Below are 14721 nucleotides of genomic sequence, written 5' to 3'. Positions count from 1 at the left end.
GCATTCTTAATTCCGATCGGGTTTTTAATCCGAATCAATGTCTCCCTGTAAACACAGCTACTGGGGTCAGAAGAATGACAACAGAAAAAGCCTGCTTGGATTTCCTTTTTTGGTATGTTCCTTGTCTCGGTGACGATGACTGTCTGCTGAATATGCTGCTATGCGGGAGTGAAAAGGCCACTAGCCTTCAGTGACAGTGTGTGATCAGAGAGATAGTGGCTTCCACCATGACAAATCTGGGTCAATGTTACCCCCACCCCCCTCTACCACAGGCTAAACTGTGAAAAGGAAAAAAAAAAAAAACGATGAGGACACCATCGCCAAGCTCAGTCCGTGGACGTAAGCATGAGCATACCAACGTTGCCCTTTCGTTGGGTCGGTATCTGTTTTATGCGGGGATGGAGGGCATCCCCGGAATATTTGTTGTGATTTGTTTATTTCCTCCCCCCCCCTTCCTATGTGATACTGTCTGTTTATTCTCCGTTATCCACAATTTCCCAGGTTTTCCACCCTATGAGAGATTCACTATGAATATTGCCCAAGGGGGAAATAAATTCAATTGAAAATGACCCCCATGCACACACATGCTGTTAGAATAATAAAATCGAAACAATGTCGCAATTGATAATAAATTTAGGCAAGCGTTGTTAGTTGTCCACCCAAAGAAACTTCCTTGAGATTTATGAGCAACTTTAAAAAAATCATTCCAAAAGTTTCAGCCACCTGCGTCAATGAGACGAGATGAGATTTATAACAGGCCTGATAAGACGATGACGCCCTCTTTAATCAAAAAAGAAACTTTGCATTTCGAGTAGTAGTTGTAGTGCACCCAACTGGCAACTGGTTCCACTTTCAATGTGGTTCAAGTATTTAATAACCAGATTAATGAGTCGTGGAATCATTAAAGATGATCCCCATTCATCAGTGTGTGTGTTCATCAGGGTGGCTTTTCTATTGTGGTCTGCTGTACCAACAAGTCATTAAATGTTAATGATGATGATTGTGGCGATTAAATGGCTCAAATAATTACAAAGTTGCCTTTTAATGAGCTGTGATCTATTTCGGCCTTGTGCTGTGTGTCGTGCTGGGAAAAAGTCAAATTGTTGTGTATTTGTTGACCTGACAAATGTACATCTCTGATTGAACCAACCAGTTTGCAGCATTTTATCAAATGTTAGCGGCATCCATCTTAAAGTTGACGAAGCAGGCACATATCCAAAGCAGCAGTCTATTTTATTTCGCATTTATCATCATCGGCCTTGGCGTTATCCCTTACATCAGCAAATATGTCTCGCTAAGACTTAATGAGTCCTCCGAGGGTCGAAGGTACTTGCAAGTTCATCACAATGTTTGTAAATAAGCTTTTAAGAAGCCGATCGGCGTCCTGTTTAACATACACTTGCCCTTTGCTGATTTATTTTTTCATTATAATGGCGACCGCTGTTGCTAGCATGCCAAACATTTAGATATATGGAGGAGTGTCTGGCAAGTGGCCCATTTGGCAATGGGAGCAGTTCTTTGCCCCAGTGTTATCCATTAAGGTCAAGCATGCACCAGTAGGTGTCATTTTCTTGTCCCATTTGTGCAGCCAATGAGGAAAGAATTATACGGGACAAGTTCTTGTTCAATCTGAGATGTGACATTATTGATGTTTTTGGTATGTTTTCACTTGCTTCCGATATCGGAGGTGACTCATCCAAATGTGGAAAACATACGAGAAATCTTTCCGCTGTTGTCTGTGTTGCTTTTGGGTTTGACTTTACATTTCATAAATAATGAACTAGCTGTGCCAACAATGGAACAGCATTGGATACTCTTTAAATATTAAAGAGCAAAGGCAACTATCCTAATTTTGGACCCAAACAAATGGGATTTAAAGTCTGGCCCACTTGTTTTGAGCTAAGGACAGTTGTTGAGATGAATCATCTGGCGAATGTCTCTTCTTTACTGGACAGCTTCCTATGAACCCAGATGCCTCCTCTTCCTCTCGACGAGCGCATAGTGGTCATCCAGCGGCCGAAAAACATCACCTTGTGTGAGGCTTCCCCTCAAGCCATCCCACATCACTCGTCTCAGATCTCCACCTCTTCCAACGCGCAAATCACCCGTGCTCCCCGCCCTCACTTCTACTCACCCACCTGTAAACCTCTGACTTTGGAATGCAAACGCAGACCCGCCCGCGGACAGAAAACCCCGGGCGATCATTCTCTTGCGCCGCCGCCGGGTTGCAGAAACGTCCCGAGCCACTGCCACAGCAATGGAACTGTAACTCTCAGCCCGCGACTGCCGTCCCACACACATAGTATTGATATCAGATTGACTCTGGACAAAGGCGGGAGAGCAGGAATCAGCAACTCCCTTGGCCATAGCGCAAGCGGCAAGGGTACACGGGTAAAATGCGTCCCTTCACATTCAGATCCGATTGAGAGAAGAACCGGCGGCGCTGAACGGTCAGGTGGAGGTGAACACAAATCACTGCAAAGTCGACACAGTCAAGTGTCGTCATCCGCCGTCCTGCAGTTTGTCCCTGCGCAGTCGCAGCAGTACAACCTCAGGGATGTGAAAGAGAAAGAAAAGACACTTTTTCTCCAAAGACCTGACTCAGAATTCCCCTTGCTGGATCCCAAGAGTTCCAAGCTGGGTACCCTGCATCATAGTCTTCCCTACCAACACAACTCCGTCCCTGTTCCCCATGCAGCCGTCCTAAACTCCAGCCATCCCTCTTCCTCTCCCCATCAACCCTTCCAGTCTCACCCATCCCGCCACAGAGATCACCGTCCTCATATTCTCCTTGGTCTACCCTTGTCCCCGGGCCCTTCCCACACAGGCGGCTTCCCGAGTCCCGACCACAGCTGCACCATTGACTGCACCCACCCCTTCGGATGCGGTTGCTGGCGGTTGGTACGATGCAGAGGGGCTAAAGGACATGCCTCCAGTTGCCAAGGAGGTGGCGGTAGCTCGTCCACCTCCTTTTCTGGCGTTCATAATGTCGGCGTGGTAAAGAAAGGAGGCAAAGAAATGGGTCTGAGAAATTTGGGAGGATGTCTCTCCACCGCCTCCACCTCAAACACATCCTCAACCAACAGCACTGTGTCTGAACACCGATCAAGCCTGTTGAAACCTCTCCGCTGTGCCTCTTGCTCCAGTGAGGCCGCGAACTTTGAGAGCCCCGCTATTCTTCGCAAGAAAATGGTAGGGGGGTGCCTGCCTTGTACCCCGATATCCTCTTCTGCCCCTCTTCGGGCAATACAAAGCTGTGTCACGGGTTGCAATCCCAAAACCTCCCACACAGGTAGCTCCACCTGCAGCTATTGTAGCAGCGACCCCATCGTGGTAACGTTCAACCCTCGCAGAGGTAAACCTCCAGGGAGAAGCATCGGAGCACCTCATGCGGCGAATACGTTCCAGGCCAATGATGACGACTACAGCGTACGAACGATCTGGCCTGAAGAACTGGCGAGAAAGATGACCCATTCGACAGCCCAAGGGAATCACTGTGCCGGAATTGGAATAGGAGTTGGAAAGACAACTTCCAGGCAGATCCAAAACGAAAGAGCTGGCCTCGTCCGCCTGGACTGCGAAAACCTCCAGGAGTACGCTCACTCTCATCTTACGGACCACGCTGGCCGGCGGCGACTACAGCAGGACAAGATGGCCGCCCTGGACTTCATGGCTCGCAGGTCGGGACAGGGATATGACGAACACGGGAGCTCCATCAGGAGGCTTCTTAACAAAGCGGACGACGTGGGAATGGCGGGCACTCTTGAGCACAATCGAGACACACCGTATCCTCGCTCCCCTTCACCGCGTTCCCCTTCTCCGCCATCGCCCGTTTCCTTTTCGCCTCCACCGTCCGCTCCCAGCACACTCATCAAACCCAAACCCTGGCAAAGAGACGGGGGACATTCTCTACCATCCGCCCAGTCCCTTCACTTGGCTCTCAACTCACTCAACAGAGAGCAAAATGAGGAGAAAAGCAGAAGTAAGATTCATATTCTGTGTCGTCATACATACAAGATATTGCTTGTGGGTCAAATTCCAGCTAAAATCCCAGTTGAAAATATGCCTTTTTTTTTGTACTTGCTATAACTCAAGGCTCTATTTTAGAATGGAATTCTCTCAAGATGTCAACTTGTCCTCTTCCAGTGCACCTTTCGCTGCCACTCTCCTCGTCGCTGCCTGCCTCCCTGTCTGACGAGTCTGCAATGACTCCCGATGCGGAGAACGCTGCGATCAGCGCCATCCTGCCCTTCTTGTTTCTTGGAAACGAAAGGGATGCTCAAGACCTGGATCTGCTCTTGCACCTCAACATCGGCTATGTGGTCAACGTGACGACGCACCTTCCCCTCTACCACCTCAAATCAGGACTGCACTACAAAAGGCTGCCGGCCACAGACAACAGTAAACAAAACCTTCGACAATACTTTGAGGAGGTTTTTGAATTCATTGGTGAGTTCTTCATACTTATTTGACGTGGATGTTTGTAAATAGCGCTAAACGCCATTCGTGATTTCTTCAACGTTTGATAGATTGACTTGATCAACGCATATTTCTGATTGGTAGTATCCAAAAGTGATATCACTTGTTTTGTCTCCATCCACAGAGGAAGCATATCAGAGTGGGCAAGGTGTGCTGGTGCACTGCCAGGCAGGTGTATCCCGTTCGGCAACCATCGTCATCGCCTACCTAATGAAACACACCCTCATGACAATGACGGACGCCTACAAATACGTACGCAGCCGTCGTCCTGTGGTGTCGCCAAATCTAAACTTCATGGGGCAGCTTTTGGAGTTTGAGAGGGACCTCAACTCCGGGGTGACTCCTCGCATCCTGATGCCTAAACTTGATGGTGTAGAGACCCAAGTGTGACGGGGGGGGCACGTGGAATTTGGGGCAGGTTAAGAAAAATTGGGGTGTCTTTGGCAATTCGTGCACTTTGATACTGTGAAACATGAGACAAACTGATATATAAATGACCTCATGTAAGTAGCTATTTAACTTGATCATCATCCAGTACACTGTTTAGAGATAATGTGCCAATATAAAAGGAATACTGTATTGAAAGATTTTTGACCTGAAACTTGGGACGGTTGATTATGCACTGATAAAACTTGTTAAAATTAGCCTTTGTTAGTGAGCCTTGTTAGGACATTTTGGCTAGTATTTAAAAAACAAAACAAAAAAAACCCGCCTCAGTATCATCTTAGCATAGTATCACAAAGATTATTCTGAAATAAATTGTGAAGCTTTAGTTGAAATGAATATCGGATACAACTCTTGGATGATGTGATCAGTGAGTACTTGATCATTTGAACTCCAATATGTTGTTCCGCAAATAGGGAGTAAAACAGCCATTTCTAATGTTTACAGTGTATTGACAAGGGAGCTTACATGTCTTGACACTCCAGCAACCAAATCTGCTTTGTGTTTTGTTAACGAAAGAGCCAGAATGATCAGTTTTCCAGTGATGCCATTTTTTTTCCCTTCTCCTGCCTTATCTTATCGTCCCCACTGTGGCCCTTGTGACTAGGGCATCACTGTATTATGAAGGCTTTGCTTTTGATTAGAGAAGATACCAAGATTCACTGTGAACGCTTCTTCTACTGTGAAGGCCCTAAAGCATATTTTATCTTCTTGGTCTTATGCCAGATAGGAAAAAAAAAACAACAACGTCTTCATTGGCAACATTCACAGAAAGATGACAAATTTAGTCTCCTTTGGAAAACGTTGGGCTGTGAAGTATTTCGTGTTTACTGTTCAGCTTTGAGCGGGAGGAGTTTGTAGCAACTTCCTGTTTAGAGCCATGTAGTATTTATAAAGTTCTTTTATGGAAAGACTTCAGTATTTGGTGCACAATTGATGTATTCTGAGGCATGATTATTAGTTTGCACATTTTCAAACCCATGCTGTGATTTTTTTTTTTTCTTGCTGGAATCAATTTTTGCCGTTCTTCCAAATTCAAATAATGATGTTAAAATCATTAAGCATGATGTGTATAGTATTTTATTTTCTTTTTTTTATATAATATAACAGGGACGCGCACGTTGTGTCCCAAGTGATGTTGTCTTATTGATTCTAGTTCAATCGACAAATCTTTGGGTTAATGTGGGTTAACCCAGTCACTCGAGAATGCTCTCACAAGCATTTTGTAACTAAACCTCATTAAAATAATCACTAATCCAAAATGGCCAGGTAAGACTAGCTCACATTTGGTACAAAATATTGTGCTTCACTTTTAGCTGGTGATTATGCAAATTGCTTGTGAGAGTTTATGAGGGACAAAATCATTTCAGCAAACTGGATTATTTTTTATGGGCCATTCAAAAGTTCTCCCCAAAAACAAAACTGCCTTCAGTTTCTTTCGCCTTGTACAATGCGGTCCTCATTGTTCGATCAATGACTGGAGAATATTGAATTTACTTTGTAATTATTTTGGGTTAATAATAATGTCAGTTTTATATAGGTTACATATATTTTTCTACTATTATGTTTTCTAATCACGTCAGGTATTTGTTTTTGCACGTCATACCTTTTCTTACGTTTAGTCTTCATTTTATTTGTCGAGACATTACCAAACAAACAATTGAGTCTTCCCAAGCTTGGAAAAAGCTCCGTGGTCACCACTCCCTGACTTTTATAGACTTTTTATGCAAATGGCTCTGGAAGGAACTTGTTTAATTTCACGCTTTATGATCTTACACAAGAGATCATCTCTTCGGGCCGCGCAGTCTGGTTTGAGCAAAAGTCTTTTGCATTTGTAAAGCCGAAAAACGTGCGAGGTGTCGCCGTGTTTTTGATAACCTATTTGGAGAACATTGTAAAGCCATGTATTGGTGGAACTTCCTGTTATACTTGTATTTTGCCTATCTTGAATCAATGTGCTATTTCCAGCCTGCTTTTTCAACATGAGGGTGAAATCGAAGGGCGAAAATAAAACCCAAATCATATTTGGGTGTGATATTAATGCTTTTCTCCCACGCCACTACTGACATTTATATGACCTAGGATAAATATGTACGTACCTGTGATCTCCCCTCCTTTCATACTGTAGTCGTTCTATTTAGACAAGCTAATTATTTCACATGCACTGTGTGACTAAATACAATGCTGCTATATCACTACGACGTCTTTGTATGTCACATTTATCACAAAAAGTAGTGCAGGTTTGAAAAGTGTAGCAATTGATGCACATGCCTCAAAGTTGTGTCCTCGTTTCAGTGTGACTACTTGTCTTCTGTGAAAAGAGATTAGGAAGGAAGAAGAGGGACTTTTTTTTGGACATTTCTTCAAGGTCGTTTTAGGATACGTCTTTTACTGCAGATGTGCTGATGTAGCAGTTTGTTCGCCATGTATTTATCGTACGGGAGGGAAGGCAAAGCTCGCACTGACTTGCACTCCCGTTAGAGCCATGCACCAAGAAAAAATTCTAAACATCATTGGAGCAGAGGAAGAGAAGAGAACAATCAGCCCAGATTTGCCACCTCTGTTCCACAACAACAGCGATGCAGAGGTTTGGAAAAAAAATCAATCAATTAAAAAAAAAAACACATCTACCTATGAATCATGTAGCACAAATATGCAAAAATGAAACTGATGCTCTTTCACATGTCAATTTTCTATGCATCCAGGAATTTGGAAAAACATTTTCAACTTCACTTTTGTGTTATTGTTCTTAGGTAGAGGGCTAGAAAGTGGAAGAAGGAGTGGAGCTCTTTACAAGCCCTAGGCTTCGTCTCCCTCCTTGCACAGTTATTGAAATAATAATATGTGCTAAACAATAAACTAAACTAAACTAAAGTGTGTCCAAATGGTTCTTTGCTCACTAGAGTTGGTTGGCACAATGACAAATTCCCATCCAGGCTGAACAGTTGCGCAACATGCCGACCTGCTCTGTGCTCAGCGGCTGCTCTACTGCATTGTATGTGACTGATATACATTTAAATGTGTTTTTAAGCAGCAAAATGAGTCCAATAACCCTTATAGGATCCTACCAGTGTGCTGTGCAAAACCTGACGGCTGGATGGTGACAACACATTGGAACTGTCTTTAAATAATAAAATGCAAAAGGAAATGCATGTGTCTCTTAGTTTGTGTGTCTATTTTCTTTCAAGAAGAAGATTCCAAAAAACATTTGGACCATCCGAAACAACCATGAGGCAGCAGTCTAGTATTGAACGGCGCCATCAATACGGACAGCCAATTGTAATTGATGATTTTGATCATCATGCCAACCACATCTGCTGGCTTTAGAATTGCGTAACACAAAGTTGCTATTCACAAGTGAGATCAAGCCCCTGCGGGCACGTCAATATAGGACATATTCAGTATCTGCTTGGAATTAATTCCTGTACAATCATGTATAGATTGGATTATACTGCCACTCTCTGCTTGTCTTGGGAAAAAAAAAAAAAAAAAAAACTAAACTCACAGTGACTCAACAAATCAAACTTGACAGGAACAAAGGAATTAAAGCACTCACTACAATAGGATAAATGACAAAAGCTATACAGACTGAAAGAAGCAAAGAACAAAATACAAAATTACAGCGAGGCTCACCTGGAGAAGATGCAAGTGGCTTGAGGGAGCTGAATGGGAGATCCATGGAACATGGCTGACGAGATCAGGTGGAACCAAAAATCTAATGAGTTGACAGACAGATAGACACATAAAAAACAAACATGAAACAAAAGGAAAGCTAACTAAAGCCGATGAAAACACAGATTGTGACATACATTAGAACAAAACGAAGTGGAAGATGAAATAGAAATGATTTACAAAACAATTTACACAAGGTATCCATGGCGAGTTTCACAAAACTGCTTGAGCAGGTTCTCACAAAAAAAGTTGGCAAATTCTCTCCAGATGGCAAGTCAGCATCGACCGAAATTCAATTCAGCGGCTGATCAAACTTTATTTGTTGTCGAGCATCATAACCTTCGTCTTGAGGACTTGTTTTGTAATTATTGTCACTATTAATGGGACTAAAAATTGTAAATGTTGGCTGCACTTCTGAATATTCTAGTATTATGATATAGTTTCATTGAGTTCAATGGCAACCACATTGAATGAAATAAATATGGCAATTTGATATTTGTCACTCTTTGACAAACCTAAAGTTAGCCAGCCAAAAACGCATCCACTATGTCAGTGTCTAGTCACCAGAGAATCAATGGCCCAAATGGGCTGAAATGAAAATCTTTCAACAATACGATTTAATCTTTATTGACATCAACCTTTATTGACTACAACCTCGAGGCAGAGAAGTGCTGCATGGATTCACAATGTCAACAATAAGTTGACCTTTTACGCAAGTTTGATCCAAAATAGCCATTTGAGGGGACGTATTTCACAGATAGTTGTTTAGTTCTATCTAAATGTAGAGATAAAAATGAGGATCTATTTTTACTCCACCACTTGAGAAATGGATAACAACAAAAAAAAATTGTTGGGGGCCTTGCAACAGTAAATGGAGCTCACACAGACCATCTGCTGAGCATTTTATGTATGGCAATAAAATAATCGCACAGTCCATTTCACAGTTTGTGCCGTTGCGATCCCTTTCAAACATGTTTCGATTGGTGTAGACCAGACAACAATACTGTCATTAATCTACTATATGTGTTTTTTTCCGTCATTCAATTTTGTTCCATCCTTGAATGGACTTTTTGTGAGCAAGACGAGCACATAACAATGGTTTGGTCTCCAAGCAACAAACTATTGGGGCTTCACCAATCGATAATAATAATAATAATAATAATAATAATAATAATAATAATAATAATAATAATAATAATAATAATAATAATAATAATAATAATAATAATAATAATAATAATAATAATAATAATAATAATAATAATAATGCCACATCCAATATGGCAACACAATTAACGTACTATATTGCGACAAGGGATATTTATGTCTATGACATGTCTATGGGGGAAAACACAGCTACGGCAAGTTTTGAGGGACAAAGCATATCGCGAACATGGCAAGGAAAAAAGATTGATAGACGTCATACACCCCCTGTTGGTCACCATCACCGTGCATCCCGCAAAGAAACCGTAATTCGGTCATATAAAACTGTTGATTTGTTCTATCGTCCACTGCGCTTCACGGTGTCCCTAACTCGTGGTAATAAAATATAAAAATACAAACAGGCTTTTAGTTATATAATGTATCTGTCGACTAGAATTAAAATAAGCCCCAAGAGAAGAGTTTCCTGAGGTAAAAGAGGCGATATTATAAACCATTAAAGTAGACTGCAGCGGTTCCCATAGCAACAGAGGAGAGGGAGTGCAAGAGGGAAAGGGGAGGCAGTGATGACGATCTGACATCACTACCTCCACTGTATTATTATACCAAATAACAAATATCTCAAGTCCAAATTTTGTTGCACAGCACATATTGAATCTGAGAATGTGAAATTCCCCAATTTTAAAAATCCCCCTCCACAAATATGGTTAGTCCCACCACCACCATCCCCATCTGCTTAAGAAAACCTCATCAATACTGAGCCCCCCTTATTTGGCAGATACCACCTCACTGCAGAGGGGTTGAGCCTCTAAATTGGACTGTGGCAGGATTGCAGTGAACTGGACTGTTGAGAGCAAGGGAGCATCCAGGCTGTCGTCTGTGAGGGGTGGGGTCCGGCTACATTGACACTTCCACCACACACACACACACGCACACACTCACACTGATAGAGAAGCACAAAACGGGAGACGAGGGGGGGAAATTACGCCTGAAGAGGAATATCGTACGGGTAAGGAGACAAATGGATGGATGGAGAAGGGAGGCAAAGGCAATAGGGGAAATGTCCGCTATGGCTTGGTAGGATTTACTTCAGGTCTGGTCGTTTTTTTTATATTGTGTCGCGTACTTGTATGTCTATCGTGTTATGTGTCTCGTCACCGTGGGATAGAGAAAAACGTAATTTCGGTCTCTTTGTGTGTTGTGACGTGGAGAGATTGACAATAAAGCTGACTTTGACTTTGACTTTGACTTTGACTTATTAACATTGTCACATTGATGCGTGCGGCGTGGCGGGGGGGTTCTAATTGCATGCCAGTATTTAATCTTGATATAAAATGTCCAGGCCAGGGTGAATGGCATATAAAAGCCTTGCTAGTGTAACCTATTATATTTGAAACTGTGGTATTGATTCGAGTCACAAGGTGACCAATTTAGCAAGCTGTAATATGACACATTGACCGTAATGATTGTTGAGCCAGACAGCTGAGTTAAGTGCTGTGTCTTCTTTGCATGAGCTGTGCGGCTGAAATAAAATTGCTATTCCATGCATATATATATTTTTTTTACAATGATAACAAGACTTGACTTTCTTTTGCCTCTGTTTGTGTTCAGAATGAAAGGAGACACCCCAGTGAATAGCACCATGAGTGTGGGCCAAGCCAGGAAGCTGGTTGAGCAACTGAAGATCGAGGCTAGTTTCTGCAGGATAAAGGTAAAGCAACACTGAGCTCTTCACAATTTGGTCCATAAGTAACATTATTTACAGTACACAAAATCAGGTCATAAAAATAAGGAAAGCAAATTATTAGAAATACAATATTAAGTCAGGACTAATCAGTGGTGTTATTTGCAAGTGGTAGTGTCTGAAAATGAGCAGTTGTTTGTAATATTTATATATTTTTATTATATTATATATATATATTGACTATTTTTCTATATTTTTGAAACATTATTATTTATTCTTCCAATGCATCAACCATTTGTTGCTAGATCTATTATTTTAATAAGCGCTTTGATCGAATTTGATTTGCAACTTGACTACCCAAAATGGCTGCTCAAGGAATGCTCTGACCCTTTGACCCAGGTGTCCAAAGCGGCCGCTGACCTGATGGCGTACTGCGACGCCCACGCTTGCGACGACCCTCTGATCACACCCGTGCCCACTTCGGAGAACCCTTTCAGGGAGAAGAAGTTCTTTTGCGCTCTGCTTTGAGCTCAATCAGGGATTGTTGATACCTTTCCGAGAAAAGGCAAAGTACAAATGAAGAGTATGTTCAGCGTGCATGTGTGCAACCACTATACTTGCATACGGTGCCCGTGTACAGCCCAATACGAAAGCAACGAGATTGATTACGAGTCAGAGCCATCCGCAGATATTGCCAGGTCATAAGGAAAACAAACATAACATAAAACACTAACAGGCATCTATATAAAAAAACAAAAACATTTTTAAATATGCCAATCTCACATTGGATTAATAATAACTCAGAGGATACATTCGAGTGGAACCATTATGAATGTTTATTATGAGATGATAGGCCGACATTACACTTTCAATAATGGCTGTATTCTTTAAAGCCATTGGTGAACTGGAATCATGTCCACCTAAGATTTCGATCATACGTGTGTGTTTGTGTGCTGGTATAGTGCAAAGGTAAACTAAAGTGTATATAGACACACCACTTCATTAGCTACACCCACACAAATTGAACCATAGCCTTCATTTATCATTCTAAACCATCATATGCCTGAATTTTGTTATCAAAGCCAATGTTTCCCTTGGTTTCTGATTTTGTTCATTTATCTCATTTATTATTGGGATCACAAATAAGCCGTTTGGAATATTTTTTCATGTAGGCGTACCTAATAAAATGGATCATGAGGGTAAATATTTCTTCTACAGAGTGATAAAAAGAAAATAGTATCAAAGTGACAATAAAGGTGCTGCCCATCATCCCCATCAAGAAAACATCAACTGACTTTTTAGAGTTTTATTTTGAAGGCAAGAATCATAAATCTTGACTTTGGCTTGACTTTCTGCCATCGTGATTTTTGGAATCCTCGCTGGATTATTTTCAACATTTTGTATGACGTCGACAGGATAATTAGGCAGGAAAATCATCACCAAAGAACATTAAGCACTGAAATAAAACCTGTGATGAAACGGCATTCTGTCAATTGTCATTTTATTTGATAAACTGCTGTGGATATGGATAAATGTATTCAAAACAATACTCACCTGGCCTTCGTGACATATTAGCAAATTGTGTTCTCAACCTGCTTAATGGACACCCAACTCCACAGCGACACCATGTGGCCAACCCAAGTTACTACATACAAATAAAAGCCCACTTGCAACATACAAGGGCTTACAAAAAGATCCACCCTCATTGTACATGCACAGCCAGAAATTGCTGCAGCTCCTTGAATGTTTATTCACGATATATGTCAAATAATGATAGAATCACATCAACAACTTCACTTCCAAATTTATTTAGATCATTCTTAAGAGCAATTAAAATGTGATACAGGCTGTGACTGAGTGAAAAGGCAATAACAGTGAGTACAATTTAAAAAGTACTTCAATAAACTTCATAGGTGTGTTGCAGTGTTTGTTAATATATTCATATATAGTGGATTCAATCTGTTACGAGAGCCAACAATCAGTTTGAACTACAAAAAAATAGATATAAAAGAAACAACCCAAGCTTCATAGGAAGGCGTCACACCATTCTTTAAGGCAGTTGAAGCAGTCACCTTGTTGTTTTGAGTTTGCACCGCAAGTGTCCTTTAGCCATTCCCGGAAAAGCTCCTCGTCTTTCTTTAGCAGTAGAAACTGTCCGAGGACAACGTACGCCTGGAGAACACAAGTTGAAAACTTTTCGAAAAGATTTTTCTGTATCGTTTTTAGAAGACTTTAAGAATAACTAGGAGAATAAATAAATGCTCAGCTACCGCCGTCCAGTTTTCTTTTTTAATTAACATGTATGGCCCACAGATGTAAACATAAGAGAAAACAACTGAACATGATACCTTGTCAAAACCTTTCTCCTCCAGTCTTTTTCCAAGGACCTCGCCAATACCTCCAAGAGCAAACACGGGTTTTTCTCCTATTGGCTCAGTCACAAAATCACGATGTTTCTGGGATGTTGAAGACATGGCTTCTTTGTTGAAGGTCACAAATCTGGTCACAGAGCAAACAAACAATTATAACAAAAAATATAGATATATAAATATAAATAGATATAAAATATATATTACATTTGATGTTATGTTTGTAAATAATGAACCAACCAATACCAATGAAATCCTTATATGGCAGAAAGGCTTAGAAATTCAGTCATGTTTAAAATCGAGCAACAATGGAGTCGTCATCTTGAATTGCGCGCGCAATCGTTTCCAACGCCAACATTGGCTAAATTTAACAATATCGTGTTGCAAATGGCAAAACCATAACTGCTAGCACATTTAAAGTGCGGATTTTGTGAGGTGTGTTTTGTTCGATGAGTAGAAAGTACAGTTTGAGCGAATGTGAAACTATTAAGGCGCCAGGTATGTTTGAATGAGCTTCCTTGTTAGCTTAACTGTAAATGACGCTACACGTGCGATTTGTTCATCTTACCGTTCATGTCAAACGTCAAACGGAGTTACCGTGGGATGAAAGCTTTTGTTGAATTTCAATATCTTACCTCCCGAGTCTGACGTCGTGTCGTCGTATAGTGTTAGCTGAGTTGTGCTAGCAACACGCTTCTTCGCTTTCCTACTTTTCTTCTTCGTTGGCTATTTCTCAGGGCAGTTGGAAAACAAATATATTGGTACGTTACCGCCACTCACTGGACGGAAGTTGCTACTGCATAGTAATGATAATAGAAATGACCGACAACCCATTCCTGCAACTTTTTAGCTTTGTGTTCAACTAAACTGGCCATGAGTAAGAAATATACATTTGTAAAGAAAACATGGAAA

At 41.4% G+C, this 14721-nt stretch overlaps 2 protein-coding genes across 3 annotated transcripts; one reads left to right on the top strand and one right to left on the bottom strand.

Annotated features, from left to right (window-relative positions):
- The first annotated feature begins 1971 nt into the window (after positions 1-1971).
- Positions 1972-12941, top strand: si:dkey-175m17.7 (uncharacterized). The gene is made up of 6 exons (XM_061300118.1): positions 1972-3982; positions 4147-4449; positions 4604-4865; positions 10751-10765; positions 11368-11467; positions 11840-12941. Exons 1-6 carry the CDS (start codon positions 1972-1974, stop codon positions 11966-11968), a joined length of 2820 nt encoding a protein of 939 aa, XP_061156102.1. The 3' UTR covers positions 11969-12941.
- A 291-nt stretch (positions 12942-13232) lies between these two features.
- banf1 (BAF nuclear assembly factor 1) lies at positions 13233-14605 on the bottom strand. Of its 2 annotated transcripts, none has more exons than XM_061299667.1 (3): positions 14445-14605; positions 13789-13939; positions 13233-13612 (listed from the first exon to the last, which is right to left on the bottom strand). In XM_061299667.1, exons 2-3 carry the CDS (start codon positions 13912-13914, stop codon positions 13466-13468), a joined length of 273 nt encoding a protein of 90 aa, XP_061155651.1. In that variant the 5' UTR covers positions 13915-13939; positions 14445-14605; the 3' UTR covers positions 13233-13465. The 2 variants fall into 2 exon arrangements, with proteins under 2 accessions (XP_061155651.1, XP_061155652.1); XM_061299668.1 differs by having other exon boundaries at positions 14378-14507.
- Between the last annotated feature and the right edge of the window lie 116 nt (positions 14606-14721).

Source organism: Syngnathus typhle, linkage group LG15 (assembly GCF_033458585.1).
Source record: "Syngnathus typhle isolate RoL2023-S1 ecotype Sweden linkage group LG15, RoL_Styp_1.0, whole genome shotgun sequence".
In the NCBI taxonomy this organism is placed as follows: Eukaryota; Metazoa; Chordata; class Actinopteri; order Syngnathiformes; family Syngnathidae; genus Syngnathus; species Syngnathus typhle.
Note: the sequence above shows the minus strand (reverse complement) of the source record. Positions and strands in the feature narration are given on the sequence as shown.